The following is a 21,615-nucleotide window of genomic DNA, read 5'->3' on the forward strand; positions in this document are numbered from 1 at the left end:
TCCCAGTGAACGATTGAGGATTAAATACACACAGTCTTTCCGCACAACTATTATTTTGGGGTTATTATTATTTGGCCCATCATCAACTGCTAATCCTCTCGGCCACATTTCAGCCAGTGGCCCAGTTTGAAACCCAGTCGCTTCTGGGCGCCCAGTGGCTTGGCTCGTTTGCAAGAACCCCCCCCCCCCGCAAGCGCTGAGACGACCGCCGCCTGGCCTTGGCCCCGTGGGTGTGGCCTTTCTCCGGGGATTTCCAGCGCCCTGTAGGTCGCCTTAACTGAAAGGTCGCTGGCCGCAGCACTCGGCAAAAGGATGCGCAAAACTTTACCAGCTGGTGGAGGGAGCAGCAGCAGCACTACCGCTTCCCGGCAGGGCGAGAGGCCGGAGCGCGGATAAAAACAAGCAGCTGGAGCGAGGAAGAAGCGGCGTCTCTTCTGCACAGCTGGAGTCACGGCGCAGAGCGGGGACTGCGGGGAGAAGCCGGAGCCCGATATTACCGCTAGCGGTGGGTCATTCCTCTGCAAACTTTGTTTTTAACACTTTGGCCCTTTGTGCACGGGAGGTTTTGCCTTGGGATTCTCCGCTCTCTGGATGCACGTTTCCCCCAGCCGATTGCTCAAAACTCTGCATGGAGGCTTGTTTTTGAGTTTTGAGAATTTGGCTGGGGAAAACGTGCATCCAGAGAGCGGCAGTTCCAAGGCAAAAAACCTCCCGTGCACAAAGGGCCAACGTCTGCTTGGTTGGAGTTTCGAACGATCTTGTTTCGCCTCTAAGGACTCACTTTTTTATATTACACTTAATTCGCATCCCATAGGTATAGGCCATTTATGCAGGGTCAATTTTGGTGCTCGCTCAAAGCTTTTTTTTTTTTTTTTTTAAATGCGACCTTTAAAATCCCTATTCACTGTCCCGATGCAAAAGGAGAAATTCCACACGACCCCCACTCGCCTGCTTCTTCATTTGATTAGCTATTAGCAACCTCCGTTTGTATAGCTAACGCGGGGCTGTGATTTTGCATTCTTCCTTGAGGGGACTATTCGAGGCGGGGGCGGAGCAAACACAAAAGGCTGCGTTAAAGCAAACGCAAAAGGTCTTAAAAAATGCGAAGCCGGTATGCGCCGGCTTCGCAGTCATTTCTGGAATGACGGTTCAGCGTGAAAAACTCAAAAAAATATGCGAGGCACTTCAGCCTGAAACGCGCTGCTAATTACCAAGCATAAATGGCCACAGTGGCTGCATGCGGTTCACTTTTCACGCAGACGGCGTAAGAGAAACGCAACTATACTTTCACTTATGCCCCATGCTGTCCTAGAAACTGGCTTTGCAAAAACTAAGCATGCAAAAAGCAATGCCCAAACTGTAAAAGATAAAACCTTAAAACTTAGGCTATGGGTGCTATTCCCCATATCTGGCATGTACCAGGTTTCTGCAGGCACTGGGTACCTTGGAAAGATGCATCTGTTCGCTTTAGCAACTGCCTTTACAGAAGCATTGTTGGGGCTGTTCCAACTTCCCTTTACCACCACACCACTGAACTGAAAGTGTAAGGGGGAAGTGTGGCAACCCCTTCCCCCAAGGTAGCATTTAGTGTAGTGTGATGGTTTTGCATTGTTGCCTGGATGCAACCATAAAGGTAAACATGTTACATAACAGTCTGCTGTTTCTTGCAAATTGTGAAAGATGCTGATTTCTTCTACATTTCCCAGTTCTAAGGTGTAAGTATATATTTCCTGGTTTTGATTTAATTTTAAGAGAATTTATAGGCTACTTGCTTACTAAATGTTTGCAGAGTGGTGTATAATAAAATAAAACGCTACAACAAAGAGAGTGAAACTAAAGAAACAAAATGAACCATGAAGCAGATGATTTAGAGGCTGATAGAATGTCAGTAAAACTTCAACAGATGAAATAAGCAGAAATGAGAGCTTGAACTTGGCACCAAAATGAAACAAACAGATTAAGACGCACCCCCCTTTCAACCACTTCAATATCCCACTCTCTCAGCCCGCCTGTATATGCTGAGGGAAAAGCGTTGGCCTGAATGTATTTGTGAGGAGATTATTTTCCTTCTCCTCCAGTCCCACACCAGTATTTATCTCAGAGAGAAATAGGACACAAGAGGCTTTTTAACTTAGACAGACAGAACAGGGAAGTTTATTGAACAGAACTCACAGAGATTGGTTTTCAAGAAAAGGCAGAAATTGGAGGGAAAACTCAGAGTCAGATTTATATACGCAAGATTACTTCAGAGAAATAGCTTAGATGTTTTCTTCACTCAAAATAAAATAAGTGTGTAGGCCAAGCTGAATGTTGGATCAAACTTTGTGATTTGAATGATCTCCGTTCAATGAGGTGTTCAGGGGAATATATTGATTGCTATAGTTTTAAGGATGTTTAGTAAGTATGCTTAGTAATTATATTTTACTGTGTTTTGACCTTAAGTATATGTTCGGTATTGTAAATTGATTATTTGCTGTTGTATTATGTATTATTGTCATGGTTAAGCTCAAGACCTTTGGTCAAAGGAGCTAGTAAATAAATGGAAATGGTTTTCTTCACTCAAGTTCCTTCAGTTCTTAGTTTCAAGCTTACTCAGATTCCGTTTTCAAGCTTAGTTCTACCCCTCAGAACTATTATTCAGACGCAGACTCTCTGACTCTGTCCCCAGCCTAGCTCTCCCTGACTACCCCATCTCAGTGGCTGTAATCCTCCACACCTCCCTGCTACCGGAATAGCTCTACCTCAGAGACTAACTCCCCTTGTGACCTGAGAATGGGCCCTCTCTAACCCAATTCTCACTCCTGTCACTCCCACAGGTTGTGTGTTTCAATAGCTTTGGCTTTAACAGAACCCCTTAGGTTCACAGAGTACAGTCTGGCTTCCGCTCAGTCTCGCTACCAAGCTCCCAATCTATCACAGCCTTCTCTGGCTGGTCCCAAGCTTCAACTACTTTCACAGCCTCCTATCCAGGCTGGGTCCCAAGCTTCGAATGCTTTCACAGCCTCCTCTCAGGCTGGGTCCCTTATCCGTCACACAGATCTATCAAGATATCTCTGGGGAGGGCTGCTTGGTAGACAGGGTGTCACCGGTAAAAAAAGGCCCTCTGTCAGGTTACCAAATGCTTGATCTTTGATAGTGATCTCAGATGATTTCAGGTTACTTAACTGTACCTTTCTTTACTCTGTCCATGTTGCTGCCAGTGCTGGAAAAATGCAGGTTTTCCTAATCTTTGTGACTCACGTATTCACTTCCTGCCACTAGTTTTTTTTTCCGGGGGGGGGGTTCAAGTAGTGGAATGGAGCCCATGACTTACTGTATTTGCCTCACCAACTAGCCACAGAAACACAAGGTAATTTGGGGGGAAACCCTAACAGTTGGGAAACATCAGTGGCAATTAATTATTACCAAGTTACTGGAACTATACAAACACTTTTGCACATGGAAACATCCTTTTATGGGGCACATTAGCTATAACCACAGTGCTTACCAACCCGTGTATGATGGCAGACCCCAGTTGTATGTGAAACAGAAGGTGGGATGCAATGTAAAATTTAAAAGGGATGTTGAACCCTCCCCCTTCTCACCAGTTCCATCCTCTGAAGTCATGTTTTCTTTACCTAATCACTGATAGGAGAAATGAGCCCAAGTGGGATAGATTAGGCTTTTTCTGCCTAGACTGGCCCAATGACACTCAGTGAATTTCATGGAGTGAAAGAGATTAAAACCAGGGCTCCTGAGTGTAGCCCATGAGTGTCAAACAAAAGGCCAGGGAACTGGATTTAGCCCCTTGAGGGCTCTTATCTGGCCCCTGAGCCAGCCGAGGCAACACCCCCACACACACACTCCCAATCTGGGTTGGCGAGTGTGCTGTGTGTTTACCAGCCAAGGCAGCCACCTTCTCCAGTCCTGAGGTGTCAATTATCAAAGACTGTTAAATAAAAGAAAATTCTGTAAGAGTTTTATTGTTTTAAGCATGTTTGTATTTTAAATAAAAATAAAGTAAAAATAATATCATTAATTGGCTTTGCATGTGTCTTCTATAAAGTTTGTATCTCCAGTACCTGGCATTAAATGTTATGGTACACATGGCCCGGCCCGACAGAGTGATATTTATGTCATATCCGGCCCTCATAACAAATGGGTCTGATATCCTTGCTCTAACCCCTACACTTTCACAAGTGACAAGATGCGACCATGGAGGGAGAAGCGAGAATGGGCGTGGGAAGAAAACACGAATGGACAAGTATGCACAGCACCAGCTTTCGATTTGGTAGCGAGGCAGACATTAAATTTGGGGTAAAACAGCATCCACAAAATGCGGGAAAATGAGGTGGAGAGCAAGGCAACCTCTGAAGGTCTGATAATACATGCATAATGAAAACAAAGCCCCACAGTACTTGGGGCTTGACGGCAATGAAAGCAACCCGTGCATAAAAGGCCCTTCACCGCTTGCCATATGGTTGCCCTTAGGGAACATCTTTCATAGCTGATCTAAGCATATGGAAAGTGGATTATCTCCAGATTCCAGCCAATACTACTACTTGTCCTCCTCCTCCTCCTCTGTAATGTCTTGAGAACTATTGTGTTGTAGTAGTTAACGTGGTGGACGTAGAAGTCCTGGATACAAATCCCTAGTCCGTCCTGAAGCTTGCTGTCTTTCAATTTAACCTACCTCACAGGATTGCTGTGGGAACAAATGGACTGGATTCAGCCAGTATTTTTTTTTACTCCATCTCATCTAATTCCTATTCTTAGTATAGTTCCTTAGTATGTCGCTTTTGTCTATGAAAGTCATGTGCTCCTCAATATTGTCTTTTTTTTGTGGTCAGAGGCCATCCCTCTTTCCTTTTTATTAGCATTAAAGCTGGCTGGATCCAACCCAATAAATGGGGGAAAGAATCATATGTGTTGCTTAGAACTCCTTGGATGAAGCCTGGTATACAAATGGATAACTAGCTTAATCATCACTCCAACATGATTATTATCCACTCACTAAATAGGCAGAGCCTTCACCTGCTCACTGCCTGTTTAGGGCATCCATAGAGGGTAAGTCCCTGTAGGGAATTCTTATTGTTTCCAAACAGCTGCTTGACAAAAGTAAATTAGAGAAGACAAACCGCTTCCCAAGCAGGGCCACCAAGATAGAGGAAGAAGAATAAAATTAAAGGGTCTTGATCATTCAATGGGACTTACAGCTGGGCATGTCATGTGATTTTGTTTTCATATGAAGATTAGGTTGGTCTGGGTGGTGTGGGGATGGGCAGAAGGTATCTCTGGAGTCCTGAAGTAACCATGGTCCCAAGGTAACCGTGGTCCCAAGTAATAAGCTAAGAAACCCATTTATTAAATTTTTTGGGAAGTTCTTAATAGCTGCAGAAGTGGTGAATTCGGTGAATTAAAATGCTTTTTATGCAGCAGTTGGGTCTGGGGGGAAGGAGATCTCTCAGGGTGAGTACTGCAAAGTCAGCCTATTACAGAGCAGCATTTAAAGGGGTGGGACTTGATTTGAACTTGGGAGACTGCTTTTCTGTATTCATGCCTCCATTAGCACGCAGTTTCGTCCCTGATCATCCTGGCCAATGCATACAGTTTCCCCCAACCCGCGTTACTTTGATCCTGGCTGAAACAGGGAATAAAGGAGGTTAAAGCGACCATGCATAAATGACCAGAGAGACCTTTTAACTCTTTCCCTGCTGGGATGATTTCTCTTTGACCTATCCTGAATTGGGGTTGAGTCCCCATGCTTCTCGCCACACACCTTACCCAAACATAACAAGGTGCATGTCCTCAATCTTTATGTCTCTAACTCAGGCTGTCCAAAAAGTTGTGCATCTTGCCTCTTCCTGGTAGCTAGAAAAATGGTTGTCACTGTCCTGCCTATTAGTCTCCATAAATGGGGAACCATCTCCTCTCTGCCTGTCACTCAAGGGTTTTATTGCTTGATTCCCAGGCTAGTGAGTGATTTATCTGGGGCCAGGGTCTCCTGTGTGTTAAGCAGGGCATCGTGCATTACCTCCTCACAACAGCATCAACTTGGATTATATTCTGTATAAAATAGTACAGTTAGGCCAGAATTGTAGATCAGCCTTCTCATCCTACATGTGGCCATCTTGGATATCTTCGTATGTATGGAGAGTAGAATCATGATGCCAGTATCAATAGTGACACTGGATCCAGTGGTCTCTCCAAAAAGTAGTCTGGAAACTTGGTATGTGTTTGGGGATGAATGGACTAAAACTATGGGAAAACTTTACCTGATCCTTTCAACTTTCTCTGGTCACACATTCACCAGTTGAACTATTTCCATCACTTTGCACCTAGAGTATAAAGTGGTTGTTGTGCACTGAATGGTTTGAATAGTGAAACGTGTCTATTTAAAAGAAACCGTTTTGATAAGTAACCATGTTATATTTGTGGTTCTTTTAGATAATCATGATAAAGTCAATCTGGAGCTTCTGGGTCCTCTCTGTTGTTGGAGCTGCAAGTCCTTCAGCACAAGAGCTTGGTCCATTTTGTAATGCTTCTAATTTCTGCAACTATTCTTCAAAGGCTTTGGATGCAATTCCTTCTGGTCTAACAGATGATATTACAGGACTGAACCTGGCCAGCAACTCTATTGAACAAGTTAGCAAGATGGATCTGAAGTTCGCTGTCAATCTCAGAACCCTTCTGCTCCATTCTAATAGAATTCACACCATTGATGATGATGCCTTTCACTTCCTTGGAAAGCTGGAGCACTTGGATTTATCAAAGAACAATCTGACTCACTTGTCACCCTCTTGGTTCAGACACCTTCCTTCCTTACACTGGTTAAACATAAAAGGTAATAAGTACCTTGATCTAGGAGAAGCTCCTCTCTTTTCTAATCTGCAAAAGCTGAAGTTTCTGTACTTGGGAAATGATGGTTACTTCTCTACTCTACGAAAACAAGACTTTGAAGGAATTTCCGTTCTCGAAGAACTGGAAATTGAGGCACAGAACCTTGGACAATATGAGCAAGGAAGTCTAAAATCTATCAAGCACATAAATCACATTATTTTAAATGTCCGCTCCCCTGTCTCTTTAATTCCAATTACGCGTGATATTACTAATTCTGTGGTGTGTTTTGAACTGAGAAACATACAATTTCTGAACAATCCATACCCATCCCAATTTGACCCATTGGGTCCTGTGATTGTCCAGAAAGTTATCCTTAGAAATGTTGCACTCTCGGATTATTCTATCGGTGACATAGCTCCCATCCTTGCAGGTTTGAACCAACTTCATGAGTTGGAGGTGGTGGACAGCACATTCAGTGGTGTTGGGAGAATGCGGGGCATGTCTGGATTGCACTCTGTAGGAGCCCTAGAAGTACTAACAATCCGAAATTTAACAATTGATCAATTTTTTTCATTTACAGATTTTTCTGATGTAGCACATCTTGTAGATAAAATTGTCAGGCTTACAATTGAAAATGCAAAGGTTTATCTGGTGCCTCCTAATCTTTCACAATCATTTCATTCTCTGGAGTATCTAGATTTAAGTGTTAATCTACTACAAGACTTAACTGTGCAGTTCTCCTTTAGTGGTAATGCCTTCCCTAAACTACAAACTTTAAATATTAGTAGGAATGCTTTTTCCGATTTAGGTGCTATAGCAAAAAGTATAGCTCATCTAGTAAATCTCACAACCTTGGATGTGAGCTGGAACAACTTTGGTCGAATGCCAGGATCATGTACATGGCCCCAAAGTCTGAAATTTTTAAACATCTCTGGTTGCAAAATTAGTAGGCTTACTACATGTATCCCTCAAAGCCTGGAAGTACTGGATGTTAGCAATAATAACCTCAACGACTTTAGATTGAGCTTGCCACAGCTACGGGAGCTTTACATCAAAAATAACAAATTAACAACCCTACCAGATGCTGCCTTCATCCCTAGTGTTCGATTCATGGAGATGAGAGAAAACAAACTGATGGATTTCTCTAAGGAGCAACTTGGAAAATTTGCCCAACTGGAGATGTTGGATACCTGCCACAACAGCTTCAGATGTTCATGTGAATTTCTCTCCTTTGTTCAGTCTCAGGAAGGAATAGCCAAAGTGTTGGCTGGTTGGCCTGAAAACTACATCTGTGACTCTCCAACCACTGCAAAAGGGAAGCAGATTCAAGTTGCCCAGTTATCACTAACTGAATGTCACAGAACGTTGGTGGTGTCCCTGATCTGCATTTTGATGCTGGTGATGCTCATGGTGGTGGCAATTCTTTGCTATAAGCTTCATGCCATCTGGTATATAAAAATGACCTGGGCCTGGCTTCAAGCAAAACGCAAGCCTCGACGGGATCACAATAAAGAAATCTGCTATGATGCTTTTGTTTCCTACAGTGAACATGACTCTGAATGGGTGGAGAATGTAATGGTACAGGAGCTGGAGCAAGCTAATCCCCCGTTTAAACTCTGCCTTCATAAAAGGGATTTTATGCCTGGCAAATGGATTGTGGACAACATCATTGACTCCATTGAGAAGAGCTATAAAACTCTGTTTGTGCTGTCTGAACACTTCGTACAGAGTGAATGGTGCAAGTATGAACTGGATTTCTCTCATTTCCGGCTTTTTGATGAGAACAACGATGCTGCTATTTTGATCCTTCTGGAGCCCATTCCAGAGCAAACCGTTCCCAAAAGATTTTGTAAGCTCAGAAAACTAATGAACACCAAAACCTACCTTGAATGGCCAAGAGATGACAAGCATCAGCCAATATTTTGGTTTAATTTGAGAGCAGCACTAAAGTCATAGGAGGAATGTGGGGTACTTGGTAAATTCAAGCACAGAGCCCCTTCCAATAGCTATATGTACACTTCTGTAAAACATACAACAGAAATACGCGACTGGTAGTTGAGCGACTAGCCTGGTCCCAGGGTCCAGCTGCTCTTATGGCCACAGAGACCAAAAAATTCTTATACTCTGGCCGCTTTCTTCTGAAACAAGATGCAAAGTTTGCCCACCAGTGTGAGTGGCAACAATAGTTGTATGCTTCTCTTGTATGCTTCAGTAGCTCCTGCTTGTATATGAGCCCAAACACAGGCAAATGGGAGTGAGTGGTTGAAATGCATGAAGTGTGGAATGCGCTCTTTCTCTCTCTGATTCTTTTGACACTGGAAAATCGAGGAGAACCCTTTGCATCTTGACTCACAAGGAAGTGAGACAGAGGTGTCCATGTTGATAATGCCTTGGCTCAGTTCCAAATAGAGCCCCGTCATAAACTATTTGATGTCCAATAATATCCACAGTATTATAAACAATGTTTTCTGCATTTATTCATATCTTATTTTGGCAGATGATTAACACAATTCACTGTATGCTACTGTTACATTGTATAGTACATTTCCACTTGCAAAATTCTGTTTTCTGTTTATGATATATTAAATGTCTTGTGTCTATACTGCTATGTGTGAGTTTACAAATTTTAGAGAGGCAAAGGTACACAGTACCAGAGGTCAAGTGCAAGAATAATAAAAAAAAAGTTTGCAAAAATTGTGTGTAAAATTTATGAAAAGTGAAATACAAAAATAAATTTGTGTCACAGTATGACACAGTTCATCAGTACATTAGTATCAAATGTGTGAAAAAACTATTTACAGAGTCACACATCAAAAACTGCATTCATAACAAGTAATAATTATTAACAAAGTCACACCGCAAACAAGACAGGAATGCCAGCTGATAATTCCTGTTTCATTTTCTTCAGTCAATACGGCCCATATCTATGGAAACCTATTGTAAGCAGTTACAAACACATATTAAATCTTGACCACTACATACCAATAACTTAAAAAAATAATATAGAATAAATACTATTTAAATACCAAAATTTTACAGCAGAGTCAGAATATAAATAGGTCATCAATAAGAAACAACGACTCGGTAAATGTTACCTGTTAAATTGAATTATTGAATTCTTTGAATTCTTGTTGTCCTCTGGTACTGTATACCTTTGCCCCTCTGACATTTTGAGGTCTTCCTTTACCCCTTTCTACTCAGTTAACATCATTGGCATCAAGGTAAAGTACCCTCATTTGTGCGAGGCTTACTGTACCAGCGTCAAGTTACACACATTGAGTGCCGTATTGTCATGCATAGACAAGAAAAAGAAATACCAATGTGTGCAACTTGACACTGATATGGTAAGTGAAAAGTATTTGAAAATGCATAAGGGTATTTGAAAATGCATAATACTTCGAGTGCCGTATTGTCATGCATAGACAAGAAACAGAAATACCAAAGTTTTATTCATTTTCAAATACTTTTCGTGCTATAGAAATGCCATTGCCAGCTTCCCCTCTCCCCGGGCTGCTGGAATAGAGTTATATTCCTCTGTGGCCAAAAACTGGTGATTGATTTTTGATAATTACTTTGCAACAGCAAGTATGTAATAGATGATTTTAACCAAAAAAAATTTTTCAGGGCTTATCATTAAATGGCTACTTTCTATGTGATACTGTGTATTAACTATATATTCAGAGAAATATTGAGGCAGTAATACATATTTATAGCTTGAGTGTTTTTGGGTTTACTAGTAGTCTCACTGAGTTTGGTGAAAATTACTAACAACAACAGACTTTATTAATTACTTACAAGTATGTATAAGAATGCAACTGTACTGCCCAGTGAGAAAGAAGCACCGGTATTATATTCTTATATCTTATCTAATGTTAAGAATACCTTTACAATTTCAATAGGCAGATGCATTTTTTAAAAATACGGTTGCACCGCATACCCAACAGATTGATGGGGACTCTGATATAAAGTAGATAAAGGAGAATATAAGAACAACCGGAGACAATATGTAGTTTGTGTTCACATTTTTAAAAATTGTGGATTAGTGGTGTAGGATTCCTCCACCCTACCAGCCCCTGTGGGCCAGCTGCTACTGTAAAGATGGAGAACTGTTTGCGTGCAACTAGGGACATTCCAAACACTGGCAAGAAAAGTTCTATAATAAAGTAGAAAGCCTGTATCTGAAAGAATACCAACATTTCTGGGAGGAAAAGCAGAAAGGTATTTGCAGCTACTAAGTTGCTTGAGTATCTGCTCCATTTTTGGACTGTTCAATTAATTTAATGAGCGGTGCAATTGCATTTACCATCCTGTGTAAAATCTACTTACCGAACAACATTGCAGACTGTTTATATAGCAGCTATCATAACGTACCAGGATACTAATTAATACTTTAAAAGCTCCTCTTTAGGTTAAATAATAATAATGGCAATTATATTGAGGTTGACACTGGTGTAAATCTGGAGCAATGAGGTAACTATAGTGACTGGTGTAAACATTAAGTGAAATCATATACTTACATATTAAACTCCTGGGGCCAAAATGTTTGCTGGCATCGTGCCACTTAAAACAATGAAGCTGGCTTTAAATTTGACTTTAAAGATGCTGGTAAAGTCAGAGTCCTAGCACTGAGTGAAATCCCTAATGAATCGGTCATAAAAAACACATAGAGGGTAACGTTCTAAGCATCTCAGCTTGAAAGCACAATCTAAATGCTGTGGTTTCGCTTTTCATTTTTGTTAGTAATGTCAAACAATGATTGCTTAGCTCTCGCTCTCTCTTAGCATTCCTGGGATACACAAACTCACATCAAGAACCTTGCCCAAGGGACTGTCTAGACAAGCGGTTCCCAACCTTTTTGGTATGATGACCCACAAGTCCAAATATACTAGGTATAGTGACCCCCCCATCCAGGGCTAGCCCAAGTTTTGTTTCGTTTTTTGCACCCTAGGCAAACTATGACCTTGGCACCCATCTAGTTCAGCATTCCATTTTCTACAGTGGCCAATCAGATGTTTTTGAGAAACCAACGAACATCACACAAAGGGTTCAGCAGTCCCCAATATGAACCCCAAACAAATGACAAACACACACAGCCTTTGCATATGAAGGTTACATTCTAGCCTTTGACCACCCTCTCCTTCTCCATTACTCTCTCTAATCCCCCCTAAGCTTCTAAGAAACTCATTCTAGTAACCACCAGGACACGTTTTACTTGATCAACAACTATATGCAGTGAAGAAAAAATACCAACTAATGTATGATGGAAGATTCTGTTTCCAAGATCAGATCTTCGTTTCCAAAATACAAAAAAGAACAATGGAAAGGGCATGGGCAGACGTTAGGAAGGTCTGATCCATGACTCACTTTTGGGTCCCAAACCATAGGTTGGGCAATACTGATCGAGACCAGTATCCTGTTGCTAGCATTAGCCAACCAGATGCTTTATGGCCTACAAGTAAGGCATGGAGGCCATAGCCCTTGCAGCAGCTTATGGTATTCAGAGACACACTACCTGTAAACATGTAGGTTCTATTAAGCTATCATGGCTAATGTAAAATATAAGTATACAATTCAGTAAAACATAAACACACACAACAACACAAACGAGAAAGGCCAATAATGGTTAGTGGAGGAACATCAAACAAAAGAAAAAAGTCTTCACCCACTGGTGAAAGGCAATGAGACAATAGGCACATGGAGAGCGCCATTGTGCTGACAGCATATTATTTCCAGGGCAAACATCATGGTGCTCTAGGATTCAGCAGAAACTCTACGGTAAAACCTAAAGAGGCATGATGTCACTTCTGGGTTCATCCCCAAAATGATGTCATGCTGTCGATGCACCTGCAATTTTTTGTCTTATTGCCCCTCCCACCAGCTTACCGAGTGGCAGCAGGGGTTGGAAGCTCAAAGCAGGGGATCCCCATTTGAAGTGGGAACAAGGAACTCTATATGTAAATAAACCTGTAAATGTTATTGTATTCACAAGTGGCTGGGATCAGGGAAACCTGGAGGATCTTCTTAAATTCCTGTTATAACAGTGGCCAATTTATTTCCTGGTCTCAAAACACTTTTTGCTCACTCTAAAATGCTAGATTTTCAATACACTCAATTAGGCTGCTGGACAGTAGATTCTAGAGAAATAAAATAAAGTAATTCTTCACTCTACAGATAATTCACTTGTTGAACTCACTGCCACATGACCACTAGGTTAGACTGCTTTAAGAAGGGGATTAGACAAATTCATAGAGGATAGGTCCATTAATGGCTATTGGACATGACAAATGGGACTCATAAGGATTTGGGGATGGCATCTCATTTTCCTCTCCCCCGCTATCTCCTCTTTCCCTTCCCTGAAAGGTCCTATAGCTTCTCCCATTTTTTTCTGCTTCCTTCCTTCTTTCCTTCCTACCCCTCACCCAAGCTACCTTTATCTGCCCCCACATCTTCAGCTTTTCCTCCTTCCCTCCCCCTTAAAAAACTGCATGGTACCAGCTGCTGGGCTGGGCCCAGTTGCACACTGCCAGCTACCTGGACTTGTGCAGAGTACCTCAATTTCCCCTGTACCCCCTCCCCCTATTATTTCCTCTTCCCCTCCTTCTGGAAGCTCCCAAATCCTCAGCTTTTCCAACATCCTTTTCTCCTTCCCATCCATCCACCAACTTACCTTTTACCCCAAGCCATCTTCAGCTATATTTATTCTTTATTTCATTAATATCCACCTTTTTCCACAAAAAAGCTTACACCATTCTTTACTCCTCCATTTTATCTTCACAACAAGCTTGTGGGGAAGGTTCTGCTGAGTTAGTGACTGGCCCAAGGAAACCCACTGAGTTTCTATGGCACAATGGGGGTTTGAGCCTGGTTCTTCCAGGCTCAAACCTAGTCTGAAACTATACTGGCTTGGGGGTGGGGGGTAGCTGCTTTTGAACAGTTGCAAACAGCCAGGTCTGGGTGAGTCATGTAAGTGGTAGGAAGTTGCCCGGTGAGTGCTGGTGGGCCTGGCACTGATTAGTCCTCCCTCAAAGGCCAAAAAGCCCTGGAAAGGACCCTGCTCCCTTCCCCTGCCTTTTACTAACAGAAACCAAGACTTGAAGGCTGTCAGTACTGTTGTGGTTGGCTAGCAACAGCCACAATGGCCACTGAGAGGGCATCTATTTCTTGCAGCTACAGGTGCTTCTTCTATTATTTGGGTAGTTAATCCCCCAATTTGTATTTTTAAGATTCTTCTGCAAACCTGCAGAAGCTTTTCTCAGGCTTCTAGAAAGATCTGTCTATACATGGCCCCAGTCTTTGGATTTAAGTATCCACAAATAGGGTCATGTTGAGAATTAGATATATTAATGACTAACCAGAACCAATTCTATCAGAGACATTGAGGGTTGCCAGGACTCACACTAGGAGCATTTTTGTGATGGGATAGGCCTGCTGGCCTGCTAGGTCACTTTCAGTGAAAACCAGAAATGATGTCATGATGTCGGGGGGGGGGGAGTGCTTTGGGATTTGCAAAAAAACTACGGTTAAATCATAGAGTTTTGGGCAAATATTACTGCCTCCCTTCTACAATGATGCCAGCTCTAGATTGGGAAACTCCTGGAGATTTGGGAGTAGAGCCTGGGGAGAAGGACCACAGCAAGGTATAATGCCATAGAGTCTACCCTCTAAAGTTGGAAGATCAATTGTAATTCTGGGAGATCTCCAAGCTCCGTCTGGAGGTTGGTAACCCTACCCACGCTGCCATGATGTAACTTCTGGTTTTCTCTGGAAGTGAAGTCACAGGCTGGCTTGATGCCAGAAACACCCCCCCCCCCAATATGCCACCACATTTACACATACTTTTGGATGTAGTCTAACATAAATGGAAGTAGACTGTGCTTAGACGTTTGGGGGGAGATCAACTTAGTTACATGTTCATCATATGCAATACAAAGAATTTGATTGTCAACGTGACAGTTGACACAGCATGTCAGTTTGCTATGTGATAAATAGCATTGCTCAGTAATGTGATACTCACAATTGCATTTTTTTTTTAGTATCAGGATTGCCATCCAGTTAAATTTAGTTCATGCCACTACAAAGCAAATCTTCTGCTCCGAGGGTGCCCCCTGCTGGAATGTTTATAGGACGCACTTCCAGCAGTGCTGATTTTGCTTCACCTAACTCTAAAAGTATAAATGATTTTTTTTCTCCCATTGGCTATTGAGAATACATTAATAATGTAAAGATAATCTTGTATACACCGTCATGCATATTTCTTAAGAGAGGGGAGGAGCATAAACATGATAAAGTCTTGCAAATCTGGTTTATTCCCCTCAGTTGGATGGGGTACTCTGATCTCATCAGATTGGCTCTTAGTAGTTCTGATTGTAGGTGCAACAATACGAAATGACTAATCACGACAGCCTCTTTCCTGTTCCCTCCATTATAAGGAAAAATTGTATCTTGCAATCAGTCAGGAGAAGGAAAAACTGGTCATCATTGTGGAGAAACGGGCAAGCTGACAACCCTACATGTAGAAAATATTGAGTGCTTTGGAGCATATACAGGTAGCCTTTCACTTCTGTGTAATTAAAACCCTTCATCTGATGTTAATAGGAAGAACTTGCATGTTAGAAGGTCTGCCGCTTTGTTGGGTATGGTGATACTTGTTAGATCTTACTGATTTTTCTGCATTTCCTTTATGGTACTTGGGTAACCCAATGAATAAAACATTGAAGTATCTATTGTTGTGCTGGTTCTCACATGAATAGTGGGGAGGAGTGGGGAATCAAACCCAGTTCTCCAGATCAGAGTCCACTGCTCCAAACCACCACTCTTAACCACTACACCACATTGGCTCTAGTAGTTGGTCAACAACAGTTGGTACCCTGTTCATTTTCATTTTCATTGGGGTACATGCACATGGTAGTGTTTAAATAGTGAACTTGAGGTTGTTCAATGTATGGCCTTGATCACTATTTCTCCATTTTGGGATGTATTATTCTAGGACACCAGAACTGCTCATGTACTGTTCTGTTGATAAAAATATGTGTATAAAAGTATGTTTATTTTTTTTAAAAAATCAACCTTTCTTAGATTATGCAAGCGACTATCACAAATGATTTGCCCTCTCATGTTTTAACAATTAACATAGCAAATGCCATAAAAACATCAGAATGAACCATGATGGAATGTAATTTAATAAAATATTTGTTATATATTTTATTTACAAATCCTGCCTGCCTGACTTGTATTAATAATTTCTGTGCAGAGGAATTACATGTTGTGACCCATTTTAAAAAAATGAAAGCCCATTTAAGCATAGAAAATTAGTAGAAGACGATCATATTATTTAACGTATTAGTATGTTTACATATGTGTTCTCTGGATAGCTTCAAAGAGCTGATAACTTCTGTTCCAGTGTGTTAGGAGTCTGCTTACTTTCCATCTCTGATTGTTCCCTTTCACAACCTAATAAGGAAAAATGGTGGTTCAAATAAAAAAAGACCTCAACAATGAGGTCTGTTGTGGTTGTAACGCTGACATGAAAGGAGGCTGTCTAGAAAGTGAATGGAGCAGCCACTGGTAGGCTGCAGCAGGGAAACAAATGATTTGGTGCTGGTCAGTGGCAACCAGCAGGGGTGCACATGCCTAGTATACGAACAAACGATAGTTAATCTGCCCATTTGAGGATCTAATTGAGAGGGCATTGTTTAACTCTTTAGCCGTAACTAAACTGCAACCTGAAAAGAGTTCATACACATCTGGCTGCTTGCCAGCTTGAAAGGCTTAATAGCTAAATAGTGGGTCTAAGGCTCAGACAGAAGGCTGTGATTCGATAATCTGCTCGTGGGCATTATGGGCTTATTCCGATCAAATGAGTAAATCCATTGCAGGACTGTTAGCATAAATTGGTACTAAGTTTTGATATTAGTGAGGATCTCACCGTATCAGATTCCTCTGGATGCCAATATTGCTGCACAATAATTGAGTTGTGCATATGTTACTTTCTTGCTGCTGAAACGATTAGCGATGTTCTGTAACAAATATAAGACATCTTAATCTTGGACTTTCCAACCTTTCTTATGAGAGGAACACACAAAGTGTTTTGTCTTTGCTTAGGTAAGCATGTATCTATGCTACCCCATGATCCGGAAAGCATCTATTTATCTGCATCTTGTGAAGTTTTGTATTCATATACTTTCTTCTGACAGACTGGGGGTGCAATCACAAACCATCAATAACTTACCATGTGGAACTTGCTGCTATATAGTTCATAGAACCTCCTTTCTTTTTAAAGAAAAGTTTAGGGGGCATCTGCTGTGGGGAGAGGGATATGCATTATATGGAAAGAATATCCTACTTTGGGGAGGCTGGGTTAGCTTTGATGTTTATGAAAACATATTTATGTGTTAACAAGTTATTGTTGTTGTATTATTAAGTCTGTCTTTCTCGCTGAGACCCATGGTGGATTATAAGTAGGATAAAAACTTTCAGTTGATCAGTACTTGCTAGACAGAACAAACATATTATGGAGTTGACTCAGTCCCTTATGCATCATTAGACATGTGTATCCGTTATGGGAGACCTGCAGAGACAGGAGTCAGTTGGCGGTTGGAAACTCCTATGTGCAGAACGGCACATGGGGAAAGCCATGGGGAGGAGGATGCTAAGTGTTACTGCACATTATCCTTTTAAAAACCCAATAATGAAAGCAGAAATCCAATCATTTCAGAGAGAAAAATCAGAATCAAAATGCCACTCCAACTGTGACATCCTATAACTGGAGTATTAACCATGCTAGATTTTCTCTGGGTATATCCAAATGAGAATTTTGCCTACACAAATCCCACTGAAAGGAGTGGGACTTCTGCAAATTCTATTTTAATAGTATAGTAACCACAAGCCATTCACTTTGTGGAATGAATGAGGCAGAGATTTTGTAAGAGGGTTTTTGAAAAATCAGGCCACAACTAGGGGTGCCAACCTCCAGGTACTAGCTGGAGATCTCCTGCTATTACAACTGATCTCCAGCCAATAGAGATCAGTTCTCCTGGAGAAAATGGCCGCTTTGGCAATTGGAGTCTATGGCATTGAAGTCCCTCCCCTCCCCAAACCCTGCCCCCCTCAGGCTCCGCCCCAAAACCTCCCACCGATGGCGAAGAGGGACCTGGCAACCCTAGCCACAACTAAGACAAACTAGACTATATATAACATGATCACCAAAGGGACTTACAGCAGAACTGCAGCTGTGAGTTTCCTGTGGGAAGTCAATTCTGAAACAGCCCCAGTGGATGTTATTTGACATGGGGGGGGGGGGGGTACATGTGCAAGTATTTAGTGGGGTGAATAACATCCCTGGACCCGTTCCAGGTAGGAAAAATGGCATGTGGAAAAGGCTAAGACCTAGGGTTGCCAGGTCCCTCTTCACTACCGGCGGGAGGTTTTTGGGTTGGAACCTGAGGAGGGGAAGGGTTTGGGGAGGGACTTCGATGCCATAGTGTCCAAGGGCCAAAGCGGCCATTTTTTCCAGGGGAACTGATCTCTATCGGCTGGAGATCAGTCGTAATAGCAGGAGATCTCCAGCTAGTACCTGGAGGTTGGCGACCCTACTAAGACCCCTATCCCCCCCTGTGAAGCTTCAGAATTCAGTTCCTGCAATGAACTTGCAGCTGCTGTCTGTCTACAAGTCCCTGTGGTAATCATGTACACATGAGCTCCAGTTTGGGCCCAACTGACATCGCTTTGGGCTAATTAATTTTTTTTGATTACCTAGCAACTGTTATGGACTTGACTGATGGTGCTTTCACTTTCAATGCATCTTGCAACTGGATTTTGTGTGTGTGTGTGAAATGACAAAATCCACTTGCCAACAATCGCTACAGTGCATTTAAAGTGGATTGAAAGTGCATTATTTAACATGTGTGAAAGCACCAGATCGTCAGAACCTTCAAGGGAGAGCTCTTGAGGGTGCTAGTTGCCACAGAGGAACTGCAGCTGTGCTGTGCAGTCATAATTGTGAAGACTCCTTCATGGAGGCAATGATAAGGCACACTTTCTGACAGGTTTATCTCTCAGCTTAGAATCAGAGTTGGAAGGGACCACCAGGATCAGCTAGTCCAACCTCCTGAACAATGCAGGAAATTCACAACTACCTCCCCCACACACACCCAGTGCCCAGAAGATGGCCAAGATGCCCTCCCTCTCATGAACTGCCTAAGTTCATAGAATCAGCATTGCTGACAGATGGCCATCTAGCCTCTGCTTAAAACCCCCCAGGGAAGGAGAGCTTACCACCTCCCAAGGAAGCCTGTTCCACTGAGGAACCGCTCTGTTAGAAAATTCTTCCTAATGTCTAGATGGAAACTCTTCTGATTTAATTTTAACCCATTGGTTCTGGTCCAACCTTAATTTACTCACAGGTTGTTGTGGGGATAAAATTGGGGAGGGCTCGTGTATACTGCCCTCAGCTCTTTGGAGGAAGGCTTGGTTATGAATGGAATGGAATACAAAATGTATGATGCACACAAAGGACCAATTGCGCTTGTTTTCATGGGTAGGGTCTGGTAATGTGAGGAGGAATCCTAAGGAAGCTGTGTCTGGGCCCACAGGGATGATTTAATCTGGAGCAAGAATTTGAAAAGTCTACATGAGAATTGAGATTTTAATATATAAAACTACATTAAGCTGTAAGGGTTTAAATTTTCCAGTCACAACCCTCTAAAGGCCTACGTGGAATATTGCATTTGAGACTTAAATGTTGATCTAACATTATATTTGAAGTCAGAAAATACTTTTGTCACAGTAGTGAAATTTTGATTTTCCTGACAATAGCTGTACTAAAATATTAACCAATTAAAAATAGAAATGGATAAACAAGGCAACATACAAAAAAAGAAAACACATCTAGGATCTGAAAAAAGGGAATTGTTCTGAAATGTTTCTTCTCCCTTTTTTTTTTGCAGAGGTGGGGGGAATGGAGAGACATTGAAGGCAGCTACAGTTGGGAGTATTGAAGCTTTGTATTGTGCATAGTTTCAACGTGAGTCAACAGGCAGAAACATGCACACAAACTCATGTTTCCCCAGTTGAAACGTCTGATCCAGGAGTTGGGACTAAGCGTTTCAGCAGCTCTTGTCTGAGTATTATCTAGAATATGACTCCTTTGTTCAAAGGCAGGCTTGAATCTTGCCTTCTCCTCCCTCAGTGTTCCATAGCTTAGATCAAACTTTTCCCGTTGAAAATAATGTGCGCACAGCACCTATCTTGGTATGATCCCCCCCCCCCACGCTGGATCATCTCTAAGCTTTGAATCCAGTGCTTGGTTACCACATCCAGAAGAATGAAGGCTGGATAAAAATGGTAGAATGGACACTGTACAACTTCAGGCTTGCGGGTGGTAGATTCTGGCCTTGAATGTTCCTCTGCCTAAAGTTTCCTGCCAAACAACAGCACAGAAAGGAGAAAGGTTCTGCCACCTTTCTCTGCTTCCTGTGCTGATTTTCCCAGGGCAGGGATTTATTTTAAACAAGGGGAGCATTTTGAAAGGTGATCCTCCACAATCCTCCATCTGCCGTTGATTCTACCACCTCCTATTCCTGTGTGTGTTTGTGTACCAGGTCTGAGTGTGGTGCAGACTGATATTAAGCTATGAATTCTGAGGTACAAATAACAGCTTTGGAAGCCACACAAAAGAGCCAAGAAAGAATTCAGAAACAACTTTTGTTCATGTGAAATGAGTCGCCCAGCAAGACGTGGTACACCTCAGCACAGGAGATGCTAGAGCTGCTGTTACAGATGCTACAGGGAAAGTATAGAAAGAATATGCAGGTCACTCATAATTTTTCTCTCAGCCTTTGTTTTCTTGAAGTGTCTTCAACATTTTGACTAATACCATAGGCCTAGATCAAACTGAAAAATGAAATTTAGTTATTTTATTTATTATTTTTTTAAAAATTATATCCTGCCTTACTGCCCTTACAGATTACCTGGAGAGGATTGAATGGCCTTAATCAAACCTTTATCTGCTGTAACAGGCAAGTGTTTGTCATGGCATCAGCTGAACCATTTGATCCTTATAAATCCTTTATTGCAGCCAGGCAAATCCCACTGTAATAAGGTAGTTAGATGAACTTTAATTTTATACTGTTTCCATACTAACCGCATTTTGCTGAACCATTCCCCTGTGGTGAATCCAAATGGGATGAAGAAGAAAGTCACATCCAAGGATAGATATATTTAAAATATATGTTGCCTTGGTCTAATGACCGGGGAGAGGGTGGAATAAGGAAAGGTTCTGGTCATATGGATCAAAATTGGCAAAAAACAAAGACAAAAGGTAAACTACTGTGTTAGGTTTATATACAAGAATATAAGGTTTATCTGGAAATATTTACAAGATTTGTTTAAAGTAATATTTTACAACTCTTTTTAGAATAATGACTAGTTATATTACAGTTAGGCTGAAATAAAGGTTTACTTTGTGAAGGCAAAAGTACCAGAAAAACACAAAAGCTCTCCAGTCAGTTTAAAATTCTTGTTATTGACCGATTTGTATACAATACTGTGTTAAAAAAAACCTGTTAATATACCTTTATTGGTGAAGTTTCTTCATAAGTAGCACATGCAACAGTGGATTTTTCGATAGTGTATAGAAATAGATGGCACATATGAGAGAAAAGTAGGCCTAACATTCAAGACCAAATTAAACCGTAATGGCCACTCCCCAACAAAAACTTAAGCACACTCAAGCCCACTTGAAATGGGATTGTGACGAATAACTGGGCAAGAGTCCAAGCTGCAAACTCTACCTTTTTC

At 41.7% G+C, this 21,615-nt stretch overlaps 1 protein-coding gene across 1 annotated transcript; it reads left to right on the plus strand.

The window, feature by feature from the left end:
- Positions 1–6,432: 6,432 nt before the first annotated feature.
- Positions 6,433–8,777, plus strand: TLR2 (toll like receptor 2). The gene has a single exon (XM_056855710.1). The coding sequence runs from the start codon at positions 6,433–6,435 to the stop codon at positions 8,773–8,775; it is 2,343 nt and encodes a 780-aa protein (XP_056711688.1). The 3' UTR covers positions 8,776–8,777.
- The last annotated feature ends 12,838 nt before the right edge of the window (positions 8,778–21,615 follow it).

Source organism: Euleptes europaea, chromosome 9 (assembly GCF_029931775.1).
Source record: "Euleptes europaea isolate rEulEur1 chromosome 9, rEulEur1.hap1, whole genome shotgun sequence".
Lineage (NCBI taxonomy): Eukaryota > Metazoa > Chordata > Lepidosauria > Squamata > Sphaerodactylidae > Euleptes > Euleptes europaea.